General features: G+C 34.4%; 1 protein-coding gene and 1 pseudogene across 1 annotated transcript; both read right to left on the bottom strand.

Annotated features, from left to right (window-relative positions):
* Positions 1–5,234: 5,234 nt before the first annotated feature.
* Positions 5,235–8,887, bottom strand: LOC125821840 (alpha-farnesene synthase-like). The gene is made up of 7 exons (XM_049501205.1): positions 8,732–8,887; positions 7,473–7,734; positions 7,009–7,351; positions 6,684–6,902; positions 6,452–6,593; positions 5,648–5,884; positions 5,235–5,563 (listed from the first exon to the last, which is right to left on the bottom strand). Exons 1-7 carry the CDS (start codon positions 8,885–8,887, stop codon positions 5,273–5,275), a joined length of 1,650 nt encoding a protein of 549 aa, XP_049357162.1. The 3' UTR covers positions 5,235–5,272.
* A 6,179-nt stretch (positions 8,888–15,066) lies between these two features.
* On the bottom strand, positions 15,067–17,456 carry LOC125821841 (alpha-farnesene synthase-like; annotated as a pseudogene).
* Positions 17,457–17,895: the final 439 nt, after the last annotated feature.

Genomic DNA, 17,895 nt, shown 5'->3' on the forward strand with positions numbered 1-17,895 from the left:
TCCTTCTGATGCGCACTAACATAGTGTCTTAAGTAGCACTCCAGCAGGGCGTTGACGCGTTCGGTCTGGCCGTCGGTCTGCGGGTGGAAACTTGTGGAGAAATGAAGTTTTGTGTCAAGTATCTTGAACAACTCCCTCCAAAAGTTCCCAGTGAAGCGGGGGTCCGGTCGCTAATGATGGATCTTGGCAGCCCCCAGTATTTCACCACGTTCTTAAGGAACAATCGAGCGGCCTTCTTTGCGGTGCATCCGGCTGTGGCGGGTATGAAGGTAGCATACTTTGAGAACCTGTCCACCACGACCATGATAGTTCCGTACCCGTCGGACTTGGGTAGGGAGGTGATGAAGTCCATAGTTACGCTTTCCCATTGACGTTCCGCTACGGGTAGTGGCTCCAATAGTCCTCCCGGATGCCTTTGTTCTACCTTGTCTTGTTGGCACACAAGACAAGTCTACACATAGCACTCGATGTCGTCCCAAATGCGGGGCCAGAAATAGATGGCCTCAATCAGCGCCCTCGTTCTTCGCTGCCCTGGATGCCCGGCCCACGGTGTGTCGTGGCTTTCCTTGATTATTCGCCGTCTGATGGTCCCGAACTTTGGCACGTAGACCCTTCGACCGGTCGTGAGCAAGAGGCCTTCCTCCACCAAAAAGCACCTAGTCCTGCCTTGGGCGGTTAACTCCATCAGCTTCTTGGCCTCGGGATCATGTTACATGCCATCCCTGATTGCATCTTGAATATCACAATGGGTTGTTGTGATGGCAGCAAGTTTGGCCTTCCTACTTAGCGCATCGGCCACAACGTTGCCTCTCCCTGGTTTATACTCCAAGACGTAGTCGAACTCGGCTAGAAAGTCCTGCCACCTAGCTTGTTTTGGGGTGATCTTCTTCTGTGATTGAAAGTAGCTAGTGGCCACGTTGTCCGTCTTAACTACGAACTTGAAGCCTAGCAAGTAGTGTCGCCACGTGCGCAAGCAATGTACAATGGCCGTCATTTCTCTCTCTTGTACTGTATAGCGCCATTCGGTCTCGTTCAGCTTGCGGCTCTCGAATGTTATTGGGTGTCTTTTCTGCATTAAGACTCCCCCAATGGCGAAGTCTGAGGCATCCGTATGTACTTCGAAGGTCTTTGAGAAGTTGGGCAGCGTCAAGACCGGCTCTTCTGTTATCGCGGCCTTGAGACCTTCGAACGCTTGCTTGCACTCCGCGCTCCACACCCACGACTTATTTTTCTTTAATAACTTGGTCAGCGGAGCGGCCTTTGCGGAGTAACCCCTTATGAACCTGTAATAGTAATTCGCAAGTCCAAGAAACGATCGTAGCTCGGTCACTTTGGTGGGCACCTCTCATTCTTGGATTACCCGTACTTTGGTGTCGTCCATCCGTAGTTCGCCCTAGCTGATGATATGCCCCAAGAAATGCACTTCATGTTGGGCAAACTCACACTTCTCTCGCTTAATATAAAGCTGGTTTTCTCGTAAGACTTGGAAGACTTTCCTTAGATGCTCTACGTGCACCTCCAAGGTGTTGCTGTAGATGACTATGTCGTCCAAGTACACCACCACGAACTGATCCAAGTAGGGGTGAAAGATCTTGTTCATCAGCGTACAGAACGTGGCGGGTGCGTTGGTTAGGCTAAAAGGCATCACCAACCACTCGTATGCTCCATATCTGGTCACACACGCTGTCTTCGGCTCGTCCCCTTCTACGATGCGTACTTGGTAGTATCCTTTTCGGAGGTCCACCTTCGTGAAGTACTTGGCCTGTCCAAGTCTGTCAAATAAATCTGCAATAAGCGGGATATGATATTTGTTCTTAATTGTTACTTTATTAAGCGCCCGATAGTCGATGCATAAGCGCAAGGATCCGTCCTTCTTCTTCTGGAATAATACCGGCGCGCCATAAGGTGCCTTGGATGGACGGATGTGACCGGCCTCGAGGAGCTCTTTCAACTGTTTCCTTAGCTCCTCTAGTTCGGGTAGAGCCATGCGATAAGGTGTATGTGCAGGTGGCTTAGCTCCAACCTCCAGCTCTATCTTGTGATCTACCTCGCGCCTCGGAGGTAGGGTCTTTGGCAGCTCGGCTGGCATCACGTCCTTGTTTTCTTCAAGGACTTTCTCTACGATCGGTGGCAAGGACTCTTTAGCACCATTATCTTCCTTCGAACTTGCAATGGTGGCCAAGAATGTCGGGTCTCCTTTCTTTAGGCCCTTTACAATCTGCATGGCTAACAGAAGGGCGTGTCCTTCCTTCTTTGGCACCTTGACTAGAGGTACCATGCACGACCCCTCCCGCACCATGACCATGAGTCGTTGAAGGTGGGGGTCGATCATCGTATGACAACGCTGGAAGAACTCTTGCCCAAGAATAATGTCAAAGATATCCAAAGGAGCGACGGTAAAGTTTGTCTTACCTTGCCAACTTTCTAACGTGATGCTCACTCCTTAGGCGATTCCGCACATGGGGGTCGGTGGTGCATTGACCGTGTTGAGGCGGGTGTTGCTTGGAACATATTTTAGCCCTAACCTCTCTGCCGCCGTCTTGGTCATGATGTTTGCTTCGACCCCGATGTCCACTATGGCATGAGTTGTACGTCTATTAATGGAGATGTCTACATACTGCGTGCTGAAGTCTCCTGGCTTCTCTGTCTGCTTGGCTATCGCCCCGCATAGTCTAACCATGCCCAACTGCGTCGTGCCCGCGTTTTGCCCTTGCTCTTGTGTGTCCTTCTCCTTCCGTTCGCGTAGGATGGCACCAAGGTTCTTCATCTTCGGGCACCTGGCGTAGCCGTGTGGTCCTCCGCATAAGTAGCAACCATCTCCCTTAGTGGTCTGCGCCTTCTTCTCCGTGTAATCCTGGCGCACGAACCGTCTTTTGTCTGGCTTGTGGGGGTCGTGTTGCTTAGGGTGTGCCTGCTGCTCCTTGCCTCGGCCACGGTCTCCCCCACCTTTGGTATGACTGCTCCTTGGATCCTTGCCATTTGCCTTGTCATGCCGATCATGCTTAAAGTCTGTTAAAGACTCGGCCTGTGTGATGGCTTCGTCTATGTTCTTGACCTGTCGCCGCTCCAACTCCGTCTTAGCCCAATTCTGCAACCCGTCCATGAAGTGGAACAACATGTCTTCGTCTGTGAGGTTGGGAATTTGAAGCGTTAGAGTTGTGAACTCTTTCACGTACGCCCGAATGCTTCCTATTTGCTTCAGCTCCCTAAACTTGCGCTTAACCTCATATATGACGTTGTTAGGGAAGAAGGCTTTCTTGAATTCTTCGCGGAATTGCTCCCACGTGTTGATGGTGCACGTCCTCTTCCCTATCTCGACTTCTTTGCGCCTCCACCACAATATGGCCATCTCTGAAAGATACAACACGGCAGTGTTGATCTTGGTCTCGTCACTCTTCACCCGGCTACACTTGAAGTAATTCTCCAAGTGCCACAAGAAATTCTCCACCTCTTGAGCATTGCGGATACCTTTAAACATATGTGGCTTGGGAGCCTCGACCCTGGCCTCCCTATCACGGTCGGGTGATGCCGATCCTCCAGCTTCCATGCCTTCCTTGAGTGTCCTCATTTTGGCCTTCATGGTTTCAATTGTGTTCAATGCCTCTATGAGTCGACACTCCAAGGAAGTGATGGCCTCATTCATCTCAAACTCGGCCCGTTGACGCCCCTCCAACTCCTTACAGATGTTTTCGATCTCCTCAAGGGTGAAGTCTTCAAGAGTCTTGAATTTGCCAGCGGCTACAATATTCATGCACCGACCTAATATCTCAACGGCCTGCCTGGCCACTTCAACCCTTGAGACCCACTCTTCTCCTCCGGTGACGTCGATGGCCCCATCGCCGTGTTCATTATCACTGGCCTCGGTGGTTGAGGGTGGATGAGATGTTAGCGCCTCGCTTGGTGTAGGATCCAGCAGCATTTCCTCATGGCTCTTTTGGTGCTTCTTACCCTTTCGGGCCTTCTTTCCACCATCCGGACGGATGTTGGTGGTGCTAGCGGTGTTTACGTCCCCTTCGATTGCCATTCCCTTAGTGCAAACCTTCACTTTGATACCACGTTGTCACGGACTTAGAGTGTTGGCTAAAGTTCTGTGTGGCCCTTGACAATTTACTCACTACTCTTTCAAGATCTTGTAAATTCAAGGAAGCCTTTAAGACTTGGATCGCTAAGAGAATGCTTAAGGAAAGACTTGGAAAGAACAAAGAGAGTTTTTGGAAGAAGGCTTTTGTATTGCTTTGGAGAATGTTTTACACTTGAGTGATGCCTTTGCAAATGAGTGACACCTCTATTTATACTACCTCCTAAGGACTAAAGTGCAATTAATATTTACATGAGAAGTCCCTAAGATATTTACACATTGGCCCCCTTTCTAGAGAATTCTACATAATCTAGAATTCTCCAAGGCCTTCTTGAAATCTCTAAGGCATTCTAGAGCTCTCTCTTGGACTCTAGAAACCTCCACGCCTATTTGGCTGCAAAATTTAGCCCAGATAGTGGCGGGACATGACACAAGGCCCATTACGGAAAAATTATTGAAATACACGTCTTATGTTTCCTTTATTTCTAATATCCTCTTCTATTTCTAAAAACCTCTAATATCTCTTATTTCTTTAATGTATCTGAACTACATATTAATGTATCCGAGCTAGTATTTAATGTATCCAAACTACATATTATGTATCCAATTTATTTTATAATGTATCCAAGCTAGTTTTTAATGTATCTGAGCTACATATTATGTATCCGAGCTAATTTTTAATGTATCCGAGCTACATATTATGTATCCGGTTTATGTTACTTTTTAAGAAATTAATGTAATTACAAACTAAAGAAAGATAGATTGTAATTTCATATTAAAACTATGTGATTCCTAAAATGTATCCTAAATAAAATTGGGTCTGTAAAGGTGTCCAAAATGGAGTCTGGAAAAGCTGTCCAGGATTTCTGCCAAGAAGTCGAATTATTTCATTCTAATTATAAAAATAAATTATACTTATTTAATTTTGTACTATAATCATACCAATGATTTTGTTCAATTTCCATTTTAGATAGTGAGCATAAACTTCATATTTATAAGAATCGATGATTTAATTTTTTGTGTATAATTTAAACTCTATACATTAAATCACTTATTATATAAGTAAATAGACACAAAAACGAATATATGATCTAAATTATTGTATAAGAAATATTATATCTAAAGTACACATGGCTAATAGTATTGCGTAATAAATATTATATGTAAACACATACTAATTAATATATTCATTAATTATATAATAGGCTGAACCAAGTTGATAAGGACTTGGTCTTGAGTTTCACCATCTTGGACCCCAAATCCATCTCCAGAATGGTACATGACATGTGCCATTCGCGCTTCATTTATTACATGCTTAATAATTTTTCGATGTGATGTAGAAAGGCTATTAAAATGATAATTAATCTTCTTCCATGAATTCAAAATTATGCTTTGAATATGCTCTCGGGCTACATCCTCTGAAACATTTTCTTCTTGCATGTAACATATAATTGATGAAGCCACATCACCTCTCTCTAGTTCCGCCTACAATACTCGATACAACTAATATTATTACAAAAGAGAATATAATCAACAAAAAAAAAAGAGGTTAAAGTTTTAAGATCTTACCGTTGAGGTACCTTGATCATTGCAAAGTCGAATTATAAGGGAAGTGTGGTAAATAATTTCTTGGCAATTTTTGCATAAATGAAGGTTTTCATTTGTGAGACCAAAAATGACATGTAATGAAAGTAAAGGACCGGAAGATGAAGTCCACCCATTATGAAGATAATCTTCTAGTGTTGGTATATGACCATTGTGATACCATGTTGCTTCCACTAGTAACGCTTTACAGAAGTTGACCCACTGAATTATTGCAACAATTATTAATAGGTCAGATATATATATTCATGAAAAAAAAAAAAATCATGTAAAGCACATGTAGAATAGGCACAGGTTATTAGACAAAAGAAACAAAAAAAAGTGAGTACAGGAAAATTTCAACTTTCCAATTATTGAGGTGAAAATTGGTTATTTTGGGAATTGATCTTATGTTCTTTTCATGTCATAACCTAGACAGCCGATAACTTGGATCCTTAGTTTGATACACCTATATATTTGGAACCTGCAGTTTTGTTTTTAGGTTAGGCTACGTTAATTGGATGATGGGTTTATTTAAATAATATCACTAATCTCATAAAACAACGTTAATATTAGCAATTTGTTGTTGCCATTAGTAAAGCACTTCTTAATGTGTAGTCATAGCACTTCTCTTATAAAATAATAAGACTATGTGTAGTCAAATTTAAAGTTTAAAGAAAGGTCCAATATAATTTAGCAACAAATTAAAGAATTAATTACATTCACTTTTATTTTCATACGTCCCTTAAACAAAAATGATTAGTATAAATAGAGTAGTTTAATAATACTAACCACTTGTTTGAGATGAGGTAATGGTGAAGGGCCACCTTTTTGTCGTTGAATTTCAACAGATATGTCTTCCATTGTATCATGCAATGCTTTGAAACATATCTGTATACACTCTGGTAGCCTTTGCACTTCTTTTGGATCCCACCTAATTAAAATTAGGTCGTTACTACGTTAATTATCATGATTATTGTATTTAATTATATGAATAAATTTAATAACTTGTGAGGGGACGTACTTCTCTATGGCACGGGTGAATTGTTGCACATCGGGTAAAGAAGCATAAATATCATAAACATCATCTATTATAAGTATCAATTGAATCACTTTGGTTAGCCATTTTCTCATGCTTCCATGTTCAGCCTCTGACGCAATTCCTACAGCGAAAAAGAAGCTTTCTACTATTCTGTCCCTTGTAAACCCTAAATTTTCAACTATGCAAAGATTCCTCCACCATCTGTTTAATTCGATCACAAAAACAAAAAAAATATTCAATAAAATAAATAATTGAGGTGAACGATCGAACCGTCAAGAAAAAAAAAAGATTTAATAAATAGGAGTACCTTATTACATCTTTGAGATCTTTTTGGTGTGTGGCTTGAATAATATTGAAGTTAAGTTTAGCTAATTTGAGCAACATTGGATTTGTGTTGTTGCAATTTTGAGCAGTATTAACAATGTGTGTTCTAACATCGTACCATCTCACTCTCCATGCCAAGGGATTACTAGTAAATCTGTCAACATGTAATGATAAATTTTTGAGGTTTTTGGTAGTAGACAACAATCTTATGTCGTTTAGTAATTTTTCACCATCAATGCTCAGATGTGACCCTTCCAAAAGCTCCAATAACGTTTTTACATCTGGAGGTAGTTTCCCTTTCCCATCAAACAAATCCTTCAACATATCTGCAGTACAACAAAAAGAATATAAGAATATAAAAAGTGGAAAGAAGGAAAATGTCATTTTTTTCATTAGCAAGAGTTAATATATCAAATGGTCATAAGTCGATGTTTTACGTGATAATACCTTGTGAAGCATGGTAGCCACGTTCCCTAAGAAGCCTAAAGCACAATGCAGTAGCATAGAGATCCTTTGAGTTGGAACTAGTTTTCATGTACAAAATTGTATTTTCCAAAGCTTCATTTGTATCAACCTCGAAGTAAGCACTTAGGCCAAGTTTGTCAATTCCGTCTATAAGCTCTAGCTGAGCCACTGGACTAGTAGTGTTTGAAAACATGCAACCAACTTCCTCTTTTAGCTTTTCTGCTTCAATTTTGTACTTTCCTTCCTGCACGAACAAATTATAATTACGGAGTATAGGGTCAAAAATATTTATCTACTTTCGTTTATTGGTTAAATTTGTCTTTTTGTGATACTATTGGATCAACTTTAACCATGCGGTTGTGAAACTTAATACTCACTCTGTTCCTAATCACTTGTCTACTTTTCCTTTTTTAGTTGTTCCTAATTACTTATTCATTTTGACAAATCAAGAAAGGACAAAAAAATTTAACTTATTGTACCCTTAATTAATTACTTTGAAAATGTAGAACTTCTTGAAAATCTTTAAACTTTTAATTCATCCATTTCATAATTAATAGGAGTAAAATGATAAATTCACTATGTCAATTACTATTTTTTTAATAGGTGTGCTAATTTAAAAGTTGACTAGTAATTAGAGTCATAGGAGTAAACTACCCCCAATTGGATGGATTTCCGTAGATCCACTCAAAATACCCAATTTTACTTAAATAATTACCGAATCCCTGTTTTAACCCGACCCTCTCCCCTCCATTTAATTTCTTCATCCACCTCCAACTACAATGAAACACAACCCCAAATCATATTCAAGTCACTTCAAATTTTTGCAAGGAAGGACATTTTTCCATGGAAAAGGTTTTCGTGAAAAATTAGTGGTTCTTTATTTATTTTCTTGTGTTTGATGCATAGAAAGAAAATTTAAATATTATCTCAAAAGTATTTTATGTATAATCACTAGACAAATACTATGAGAGCAAGGACAGGGGAGGATCGAAGGGGTGTTTTGGAGAGAGTACCATGTTGAAGAGCGTGGATACTGGGGAAACTTCTTTTCTCGATCTATTTTCACCAGAAAAGTCATTAATCTCCTCATTTTAGAAAAAGAAACAACATTTTCAAAATAATTTTAACAAGAGAAACATGAAAAATTGAAAAATATTTTTCAAAAACTATTCTCTTCACCGACAAACACATCCTATGAAATAAAAGTAGGCAATAAATGACTTAAGATTATGAATACTCACAGAATATTGACTTGTAAGAGAAAGTAGATGATCATATTTCCAAATGTTTGGTTTATAGGTAGAGATCCTTTCTGGATGACTTTGTTTTTCAATAGTATGATGAAGTTTCTGTGTCTGCATGGTTGAAGCAATAGAGACTATGTTTATGCAAGCCATTGTTTTAGATAATAGCTCACTGAAAGATGTGGAGGATATATATAAGCACAACTATGGTGATCTCCAAGTGTTTTTTTTTTGTCAAAATCATATTCAATTAGTATATCTTATTATTTCTATGTTATACTTTGTTTTAAAAAATCACCTATTTGACTTGACACAAAATTTAAGAAAATAAAGAACAATTTTCAATCTTGTGATCATAAATTAAAGTTGTGTCAAATGTATCAAAATGTCCTTTAACTTTGTGGTATTAATTAAACATGTCAGGCGGAAAGTTGAAATTAAAGTGTTCCAAAAAAAAAAGGATCATTCTTTTTAAGCGAATTAAAATGAAAGTAAGTCATTTTTTTTTAATTGGAGAGAATATTATATTTTGGCTTTGTTGGAGTCTCTCCTTAGGTTCTAAATATATACGTAATGATTTAGTCTTAGATGATGATGAAGAGTTCCATATCTAATTTAGAGATGAGTAATTTCTATAATATAACCTAAATCATTCTTATCTTTTAAGTTTCTTTTGTATTGAGTTAATTAATAATTAAATTCGAGATATATTTCTTTATATTGAAATTTAGTGGCAGTGTTCAAAAATAATGGTGTGTGGTTGTTAAAATAAAACAAAAAATATTGTGTTATTTAAGATTTAAACCCCGGAACTCTTTCATTCAAATGGATATCCATTTTATTACTGTGTCAAATGCATAGCTTTCGTCAAGGATATCCAACTTTGAATATATATCCTTTAAATATAGAATTTAATATATATATATATATATATATATATATATATATATATATATATATATACACATAATTTTCTACAAAGAGTGTCCAGTTGGACACCCTGGGGACGTGGCTATAGCTCCGTCCCTGTTGGAGCCCTCTTAAATAAGAAAAGCAACTTAAAAATACAAACAAAAAAAACGTTGTAAACGATACAAGATGGGAATATTATTTGTGTGGACGTGGAAATATTAAGAGAGGAAATGGCTAAATAGGCATATGAACATAAACCATGTGATATTTAGAAAAAGATATTATTTGAAATTCAGTTTAAAAGGTGTAATAGGAAGTCAAAAATATATTTAAACATGTATTTAGTTTGAAAAAGAATCAAAATTTCGCGAAGGAAGAAGATTTTTCACCCGAAAAGTATCAAAATTATTTTATAATCTGGAAGTTGAAACTAGCACATCTATAAGTTTTCTTTGGAAAAAAGTTCCACCGACAATACTATTTATTCCGTCCTAAAATAAGTGTTATCTAAACAAAAATATTATCTTAAAAAGTATTATCTTAAGAGTTCAAAGTACTTTTTTTCGATTACGCTATTACACTTAATTTCCAAAAGATATTTATTATATATATATATATATATATATATATGAATAGTTTAATAAATTATATATTATATTTATTAATTTCTTAATAAATACATATTATGCTGACACTTATTTTAGACAGGAGGAAGTGGTGTACAATTAAAAGAAGGGAAATTAGCAAACTAGTCACAATTTCTAACATAATTATTAAAAACATCTGCACTTTAAAATAATTATTACAAATGTCAATATGTCAATATGTCAATATTTTAGAAAATAATTGTATCCTAATATAATTAAAATTCTTTTCTTTTATTTCTCAAATTAGGCCCACATTGGACCTTTTAAATAATTGCAAATATCATTTATGAACAAATAAATAAATTGGTTTGAGTAGTAATACAATCCTAATAAACTATTTTAATAATATAAAATATATTTTTTCAGAAGTAAATAAGTCTATTTATACGAGATGCAAGTAGGGGTACTTACGATTTTAAATATTATCGATTCATAAATATATAAAACCAATAATAGAACTGATAGATATCATTTATCGATTATCATTGTTACCTGTTCGTTAAATTACATATTCTTAAAACAGGTGAAATGATTTACATCTAGAGAATGGGAAAGAAATGCTAAACTGTGAAAAGTGTCAATATCCTAATGTGACACCTGTCCTGCAAATTCTAAATGGAATAATGGGCTGAGAGAATTTGTCTAAATATTCTATTAAAAATGTTGAAGGAAAGTGAAGCCTGATGGAAACAGGTCCTTCCTGACGAGTTAGAGTTAGAGTCATACTAGGATTAGATTATTAAAATCTAAGTTATGTACGATTAAGCTATTGTATAGGATAGGAGTCGACTAGGATAAGGTATTTGAGTTATAATATAATACTACTCGTGTAAATACTCAACATTATTTTTATCATTACAATCTTTGATTTCTCCATATTTACGTGAAATTTCTAAAAAAAAAAAATATGAAAGGGAAACTAGGTAAATATCCATAAATACAAACTAATTTATAAATATATACCCTTTACATTGATTCTCTTCTAATTTTATTTTTTTTAATCGAAATTTTCAGGCCTTTTATTTATTAGTAAAGCTGAAGAAACATACAAAACAAACAGTACTCATTCGGTATCACTAAGGTTTCTTATTGACACCCTACTCATTAGTCAATGGATGTCTAAGTGCATTACTGTACTGCTGAGAAGTATTGATAAGTTCTAACAAACATTACTACATTAGTTTTTGTTCCTTGTGCATTACAAATCTACCGAAAATTGATAGAATTTCATTTATTCTCTATGTTTTATTTGACAGGAAAGCAAAATAAAGTTATTTCAGATCTTGAAATGAGATCTTTAAACTTAATTCCTTTCCTCTTTTAAACTTAATTCCAAACATTTGGGAAAAAGATGATGTTTGGCAAAAAAAAAAAAATGTAATATTTTTAGTCCTCCAAAAAATGAATATTTTTTTAACCAAACATAAGCTATTAGTTTGGTGGGAATGGAAAAAGAGAGAAGGAAAAAGAAAGACACGTGTCATTGTCAATAACAAGTCCAAAATTTTAACAACCTATATGAATGGCTCAGTGTTAGAAACTTTAATAAATCGAAAATAAAAATCATGTCATTTGGCCTTCCTTAGAAAAAAGAATTATATATACACAAATTTGAAGAAAATGCTGACAATCTTCTGGGAAATATATTTATTTTTTTAGAAAATATGATTTATACCCATAAGTTTTAAAAACTATCAAAACAAACCATAAGTTTGTATTACAAGTCAATTGGATCTTCGTTACAACAAATAACAAGTAGTGTCTATCAGTGGCGGATGTAGAGTGTGTCCAGGGGGGTCATCCGATCCCCTCGAAAAAAAAATTACACTATATATATAAGATCAATTTTTTTGTGTACATGCATATAGTTAAAATTGAACCCCCTGAGCATATGTCAAAGGAGTAGCTCAATGGTTTATGGGGTTCAGGATTTCGCCTATGTTTTATTTGAACCCCCTTGATAGAATTCCTGCTTCCGCCACTGGTGTCCATGACACTAGAGCAATGTGGTAGTTTGGAGTGAGTGCAACAAGCATCATTCCATACATCGTGAAGTAGACAAAACACAGACTTTGTTACCCTAAGCCGATTATTCATCATTTTCATCAATAACCATACCATCACTTTCATATCCACGAAATATTTCATCACTACTTTAGTGTTCATGTAAAAAATTATGTAATACAATGCAATCAACTACTATAGAGGGTGTTTTTGTAAAAAATAAAAGTTTGGTGTAAAATTTTAATTTTCAAAAGATCCCAAATAATGAGATTTGGCCCAAATACTAGAAAAAACTAGTATTTGGGAATTTGGGATATTTACCAAATAATAGCAAATTGTATGGATAAACACTATTTGCCAAATTTTCCCCAAATATTATTTGGAAAATCTATGGCCAAACGGGCCGTTAAGTGTAACAATATCTCAACTTCTTAAGGCAGATTCATCAACTTCTCCACATAGGACAAACTTGCGTTTATAATTGCGATCTAGTTAATCGTGTAATTCTGAAAATTTTCAAAAAGTGAGATGAAAGTTTTTTTTTTAAATTTTAATGTTTGATTAGCTGTTCAGAAAGAACTATTTACTTTCTTAAAATAAACACACAATATTTTTCCATTTCCAAAATCTGAGGAAAAAAGAAAAAGAAAAAGGTAAAGAGAGTACTATTAAATATTCGTTTGGGTATATTAAATGTAAAGTCCTAGTTTCTTTCTATTACTACTATTTTTTTAATTGTAATTCAAATTTTAAAAAGTAAAAATACTTAAGAATTTATATGTAGGCTTCAATATTACCTGACCATGTAAAAAAATATAAACACAATTACCTCGTCAATGAATATTAGTTAAACTCAACATTTAATCTTGTAAATTGTTTAAGTAAGAGAAAAAAAAAGAAGGAAAACAAATTGGAGTCTTCGATTTGGAAAAAAAAAAATTAAAAATAGAAAAGACGTTGTAACAATGCAAGATGAGAAAGCTATTGTGTGGATGTTTAGTTTATTGGCCTTCAAAACTCAACTACGTAATTCCCCTGGTCATAGTTTTAACAACTTTGTCTCAACTTTCGTTTGGTACATTGAACTTGCATTATTATTTATTTTTTTCGGAAAGAACTAAGTACTAGTTAGGATCGAGAAAAAGAATTATATTGATATTGATTCTTAGCCATTCCTCTTGTTTGTATATTTTGTGGTCCTTAGAAAAGGAAAAAAAGAACAATTCAAATGTAAAAAGTTGTTGTCAAATTATTGTGACTTGTCCCATGCGTTTTTCTGGTGTGTGTTAAAAGGTTGTAGTGGCAATACATTCTATGGATATTCCTTATAAAATTTGCTTGTGACCATCGAATACCCCCACAGAAAAAATAATATTTTTTCTGTTATCATATATATATCACTATTTTAGATATTACATGCATTAAAAAAATAAATAAGTTTACTATTTTACCCTCTTTTTTTTTTTTGGAACTCAAGTTTTTAATCAATGAATATGAATTAATATATTTTGATTAATTAATTTAACCAAGGAACATGAATCATTTACTTAGCTTTTCTAAGTTGGTCAAATGTATATTTTCAAGCCTAATAACTCACAAGGATAAAAAGGAATAATATGGTAATTTATACATTGATTTTATGAAATGACAAGTATTATGGACCAACTATTTATAGAAAGGGATGACATATAAAAATGAACGGAGGGGGTATTTTTTAGGATAATAAGGTGTTTGGCTAATCACTAAAACCGCTTTTAAATAAAAGTAGTAGTAGTTTTTCTACGGTTGGAAAGAAGTAAAAAAAAAAAATTGGTTCTTACAAAAAGCAAAAGCAGAAATGAAAAATTATTTATATCAAGACCAAAATATCCCTACCGTACATACATATTTGTCAATAAATCTCTTATACTTACTAGTTTCTGTTATGAATTTTGTATATCCTGATTTAATTTGTGGAATGATTTTAAATTTATTTTGCTTGATATTTTTAATTATATTTTAATCATCATGATAATATTATATCGATATTTAATTTATTTTGTATTCATCTATGTATAATATTGATTGAAATTTTGAATATGTACATCTTAATTCAATAATAGTAAAAAATTAATTAAAATTTTATAATAGAAAATAGTGTATCTCTATAAAATAAACTTAATATTAAAAGCGCATTGATACTTGCCCTTTTTCATAAATGGACTCTCAAAAGTACTCTTTAATAAATATTAGTCAAACACAATTTGCTTATCAAAAACACTTTTCAAATGAACTAGCCAAACACAAATTAACTTTTTTTCAAAAACACTTTTCTAAAAATCTATTTTAAAAAAGTAATTCTAAAAATAAGGCAGCTTTTAGAAGTAATGTCAAACATACTCTTTGTATCTTCAGAGCTATAATTCTATTTATTATTTTGTAAAATTCAATAATTTTGATTTATATTTGTATCAGGAATTCACTTAACATATACAAATAATTTATTGTAATGTAAGTCACCTTAACTTTTGTAATTATGAAATCTACTTGACTTGATGAGAGAAGTGAGAACCTATCCTATTTCAACATTTCTCTTGCATATAGGCCGTACCGTGATATTATTGTTGGTATGACCATTAGTAAAATTATTAAACTTTTGGAGTCTAGAAATGATACTCATAATAATTTTTAACTTAATCATAGTGTATAGTATACAGAACTTCTTTTTATCTTCTTATTGATACACATAACAATAGCTTCTAGAAGTCCAGATAACGATTGTCTCCACAATTATGTAATAGGTTGAACCAAGTTGAGAAGGATCTGGTGTCGAGTTTCTCCATCTTGAACCCCAAATCCATCTCCAGAATGGTACATGAGATGTGCCATTCGTGCTCCATTTATTACATGATTAACAATTTTTCGATGTGATGTAGAAAGCTTATTGAAATGGTAATTAATCTTCTTCCACGAATCCAAAATTATGCTTTCGATATACTCTCTGGCTACATCTTCTGACACATTTTCTTGTTGCATGTAACATATAATTGATGAAGCAACGTCACCTCTCTCTAGCTCCGCCTACATTATTCAAATGTTACAAAAAAATTTATATATAACGGATGAAATTTTTTATTAGAATAGAATGATAAAATTAAGAGTTTGAGGTATTACGTACCGTTGAGGTACCTTGGTCATTGCAAAGTCGAATTATGATCGAGACGTGGTAAATAATTTCTTGGCAATTTTTGCATAAATCAAGATTTTCATTTGTTATTTTATTTGTCATACAATATATCACATGAAAAGAAAATAATGAACCGGATGATGAGATCCACCCATTATCAAGATAATCTTCAAGTGTTGGTATATGACCTTCATAATGCCACGTGCTTCCACCAGCAAGGCTTTACAAAAGTTGACCCACTGAATTATTGAAACAAACAATATCAGAGACTTTCCACAAACATGCATGAAAAAATCATGTATAAAATTAATGAGCATGTGTTAGACATGCAAAAGGGAAAGAAGTCTTAACAACTTTTTTAATTTAGATTATGTATATATATTTTAAAATCTACTTAATATCTTGTTGTCAAATTCTAAAGTTCAAAACTGGTAAACTTAATTATAATTTAGATCTTCCTCTGCTCTTGATATTTTACGTGGTGTGAATCTAAATTATATTCCAAAACTACATTTTATATTTTTACAAGCATTATATATCCAGAACATATGTTACATGTGAAAAAAAAAAGACTTACTACTTTAGAATTAGTACTTACCCCTTGTTTCAGATAAGGTAATGTTGAAGGGCCACCCTTTTGTTCTTGAATTTCAACACAAATCTCCTCCATGGTAGCATGCAACGCCTTAAAACAGATCTGCATACACTCTGGTAGCCGCTCTACTTCATTTGGGTCCCATCTAATTAATTTAATGTCAAAATTAAACTTGTTTTTAATGATTATAATTAAAAAAACTTAATTGATTTATAATTAACTTGTATCAAATTAAATGTTGTGAGGACCTACTTTTCTATGGCACGGGTGAATTGTTGCACGTCGGCGAAGGAAGCATAAATATCATAAACATCATCTATTATTAGCACTAATTGAATCACTTTGGTTATCCATTTTCTAATGCTTCCATGTTGAGCCTCTGATGCAATTCCTACAGCGTAAAAGAAGCTTTCTACTATTCTGTCCCTTGTAAACTCTAAATCTTCAACTATGCAAAGATTCCTCCACCATCTGTTTAATTCGATCACAAAAACAAATAATTGAGGTGAACCGTCAAGAAAAGAAAATGATTTTAATATAGGAGTACTTACCTTATAACATCTTTGAGATCATTTTGGTGCGTGGCTTGAATGATATTAAAGTTAAGTTTAGCTAATTTGAGCAACATTGGAATATTTGTGTTGTTGCAATTTTGAGCAGTATTAATAATGTGTGTTCTAACATCGTACCATCTCACTCTCCATGCCAAGGGATTACTAGTAAATCTGTCAACAATATCTGACAATATATAATATTATGTCATTTAGTAAATTTTCACCATCCATGCTTAGATGTGACCCTTCAAAAAGCTCCAATAATAATAATAAATAAATAAAAAAGAGTAAAGAGTGGAAATAGGAAAATGTTCAACTTAAAAGAGTTAATTTCTCAAATGATCGACTAGTACCTTGTGAAACATTGTAGCCAAGTTCAGTAAGAAGCTGCCTGAAGCACAAAGGAGTAGCATAGTGATTGGAACAACTTTTCATGGAGTAGATAATTGTATTTTCCAAAGTTTTCTGTATTTCAACCTCAAAGTAACTAGTTAGGCCAAGTTTGTCAATTGTATCTATAAGCTCTAGCTGAGCCACTGGACTAGCATGAGTGTCTGAAAACGTACAACACACTTCCTCTTTTAGCTTCTCTGCTTTAACTTTGTACTTCTCTTCCTGCACGACCAAATGACTTAAGTACGTACGTAGGTAATAATTAAATGACTTAAGATTATGAATATATACTCAAAGAATATTGACTTGTAAGAGAAAGTAGATGATCATATTTCCAATTGTTTGGTTTATAAGTAGAAATCTTTTCAGGATGACTTTTTTTTTCTTTAGTATGATAAAGTTTCTGTGTCTGCATGGTTGAAACAATTGACACTATGTTTCTGCAAGCCATGATTTTTAGATAATAGAGAGTAGCACATTACAAGGTATGAAATATATATACTATCTAATATATATAGAGTAATAAAGAGGAATAAGCATGCAACGTGCGTAATTAAGCAATTAAATTGGTGGTAGTTGAAAATTGAATTTTCTCATGACCTCAACTTCAACTTGCTCTGCAACTGCAACATGGGTGTACGTAGTTGAATACTATATTAGTACATTTCAGCTTCACACTTACTCTACGTTGATTACATGTGGGTTGTTGTATACTAATGAGTAAATTAGTGTTAAAAAATATCGAGTGTGACTTTCATATCTAAACTATCATTTTAATATTTTTTGTACAATTCTAATTTATTGAGCTAGTTTTGTGGATTGAATCAGCCCAAGATTTATTTCATTATATATGATATCAGAACAAGACCCATCTTAAATATTTTAGTATT

The sequence above is a fragment of the Solanum verrucosum genome, unplaced genomic scaffold, assembly GCF_900185275.1.
Source record: "Solanum verrucosum unplaced genomic scaffold, falcon-dt-bn FXZP01000103.1, whole genome shotgun sequence".
Lineage (NCBI taxonomy): Eukaryota > Viridiplantae > Streptophyta > Magnoliopsida > Solanales > Solanaceae > Solanum > Solanum verrucosum.

Coding starts and splice junctions, on each gene's coding strand:
- LOC125821840 (XM_049501205.1), bottom strand. CDS start 8,887: ATGGCTTGCATAAACATAGTCTCTATTGCTTCAACCATGCAGACACAG. Junction 7,352..7,472: donor TGGCTACCATGCTTCACAAG/GTATTATCACGT, acceptor GTTGTACTGCAG/ATATGTTGAAGGATTTGTTT. Junction 6,594..6,683: donor TTCACCCGTGCCATAGAGAA/GTACGTCCCCTC, acceptor AATTTTAATTAG/GTGGGATCCAAAAGAAGTGC.